This window comes from Hippopotamus amphibius, chromosome 11 (genome assembly GCF_030028045.1).
Source record: "Hippopotamus amphibius kiboko isolate mHipAmp2 chromosome 11, mHipAmp2.hap2, whole genome shotgun sequence".
In the NCBI taxonomy this organism is placed as follows: Eukaryota; Metazoa; Chordata; class Mammalia; order Artiodactyla; family Hippopotamidae; genus Hippopotamus; species Hippopotamus amphibius.
In genome coordinates this window covers 51690577-51692594 of record NC_080196.1, presented here as the reverse complement: position 1 = coordinate 51692594, position 2018 = coordinate 51690577, and the positions used below count along the sequence as shown (strand labels likewise).

Sequence of the window (2018 nt, the reverse complement as noted above, 5' to 3'; positions counted from 1 at the left end):
ATCCTTATCACCTGACTGTCGGAGAGCCCCAGTGTAAGAATTCCCAAGTCTACCCTTGTCCTCTCCATCTGTCTCTCTAGATTTACAGACGCAGCGCACTGCCCGGGCCTGGGGTCCCCGCCAGCACCTTCCAGAGCCCTGCTTGGCGGAGGACGCCCTTCCAGCGCAGAGGGCTGGCCGCGAGCTGGCGCCCACCCGTGGCACCTGGCGGCCGATGCCCGGCCGCGACCCCTCTCCTCCCCCTCGGCCTCCCCCTCCGCCCCTCTGTTGCCGACCTTTACGCCGAACTCGGGCGCGCGGCAAGACTCGCGTCCTCGCCCTGGGCGTGGGGCCCCACCCCTTGCCGCCGCCCGCGACCGGGCCGGAGGAGAGGGTAGGTGGGCTGCCGGCCCGGCCTTCGCCGCCGCCAGCTCGGTCCTCGTCCTCTGGCGCTGGCGGGGCGGCGCGGGGCCGCGGGAGCGCGGGGATGCACTCGCGCGCGCGGGAGGGGTGACCCCGGGGACACGCGCGGCCGCGGGAGGGAACGCGGGAGGGGCCCGGGGCCGGCGTGGCAGTGGGTGTTGCCCGGGTTTGGGGTGGGCGCCCTGGCTGCCAGCCTTCCGCCGGCTCCCCTCCTTCCAGGGCTTCGCCGCCGCCTGGCACAGGTCGGAAAGCCCTGCCTTCCTCGGCGGGCGAGGGCGGGGAGAGGGGTCGGCGCCTGGTCAGCGGGCGGGGAAGGTGGATTTCACTTACACCTGACCCGCCCCACTCCGGGCAGTTTCGCCGGCAGGTTCTGGCGATGCGATTGTTCTTCCAGTAACTTTGTTCAGAGGCGGAGGGGAGGGGAGACGCCGAGGGGCCCCCGGAGAGGCTGGAAAGCGACGAGGATCGGGAGGCCCGGCTGGGGAGCAAGTCCCCGGGCGGCCCCGTGGCAGGGCGAGCGGCTGAGAGGCGTCGCTGCTGCCGCCTCCGGGATGCGCTCGGCCTAGCGGGACTGCCGGGGGCGCCCGAAGGCCACCGCTCCGAGGACGCGCGGTCCCCCGCCGCTCGCGCTCCCCGGGCTGGCGCCGCCGGTGCCCGAGCCGAGCGACGAGTGGAGCTGCGAGGCGCGCGGGCGAAGGCCGGCGGGAGGGAGGGCGCGCGAGAGGCGGCCCCTCCTCGGCGAGCCATGCGTGCCGCGGGCAGCTGAGCCGCCGCCGGGCGCCGCTGCCAAGTCTGCGCTCCGCTTTTGTCTTGCCCTCCAGTGAATGGGAAGATGGAGATGGATGTGGAGGGAGTTTCTCCGCGCCCCGAGCCCATCCCCCGCTCCCAGGGGGCTGGCGGAGCCTGCCAGGCGCCGCCACCGCCGCCCCAGCCCCAGCCCCAGCCCCAGCCCCCTCCGCCGCCGCCGCCGCAGCAGCCGGCTCCGGATGATCCGCCCGGCAAGAGTGCCAGCGCCGAGGACAGCGACGATCCCGAGGCGAGACCCGGCGGCGAGAAGGGCGAGAGCAAGGTAGGTCCGCCGCGTTGGAGCTGTGGCACCTTTTGAACAAAACCAAGGAGCTCTGGCAGTGGCTGTCACTTTAACCCCTCCACTCCCCCACCCCGTTCCCTCGTCCGGGTGGTGGTGGGGGTTGCAGATGTGGGGATGGCTTGAGACGGAAGGGAATCGCTGGGCGACAGTGACTTTCTGAACGGGAAGGCGTGTGCAGAAGTCCGTCCTGGTTTCCGTGTTCAGTGTTTGTGCGGAGAAAAGTCTTCTGGTCCAGGCAGCGTGATGCCGGGTAGCGCGCAGCACCGCGGGAGAGCGGAATTGAGAGACCTTTGCTGGCCCGCACCGTATAGCCACGGCTTATTTGGATGATCTAGGTCAAGGGGAAACATATGTCTTCAGGAGCTGCCAAGTGGCTTCTGAGACTCCTTGAAAGGAGGTGACCTCAACCTAAAGATGACAACAGTGGGAGCAAAGTTTGGCTCTTTTGCAGAATGGAGAGTTCTGCCTACCCAGCTCTAAGCTGGAGCTCCTGCTCCTCCCCTGGCATCCTCCTGACCAGGAGGGC

The 2018-nt window shown here is 69.9% G+C and overlaps 1 protein-coding gene across 1 annotated transcript; it reads right to left on the bottom strand.

Moving 5' to 3' along the window:
* Window positions 1-805: 805 nt before the first annotated feature.
* LOC130830903 (collagen alpha-2(I) chain) lies at window positions 806-1278 on the bottom strand. Its single transcript, XM_057698200.1, is given in 4 exon segments — window positions 806-871; window positions 873-1042; window positions 1045-1068; window positions 1071-1278. Coding segments are annotated over 4 exon segments (468 nt in total).
* Window positions 1279-2018: the final 740 nt, after the last annotated feature.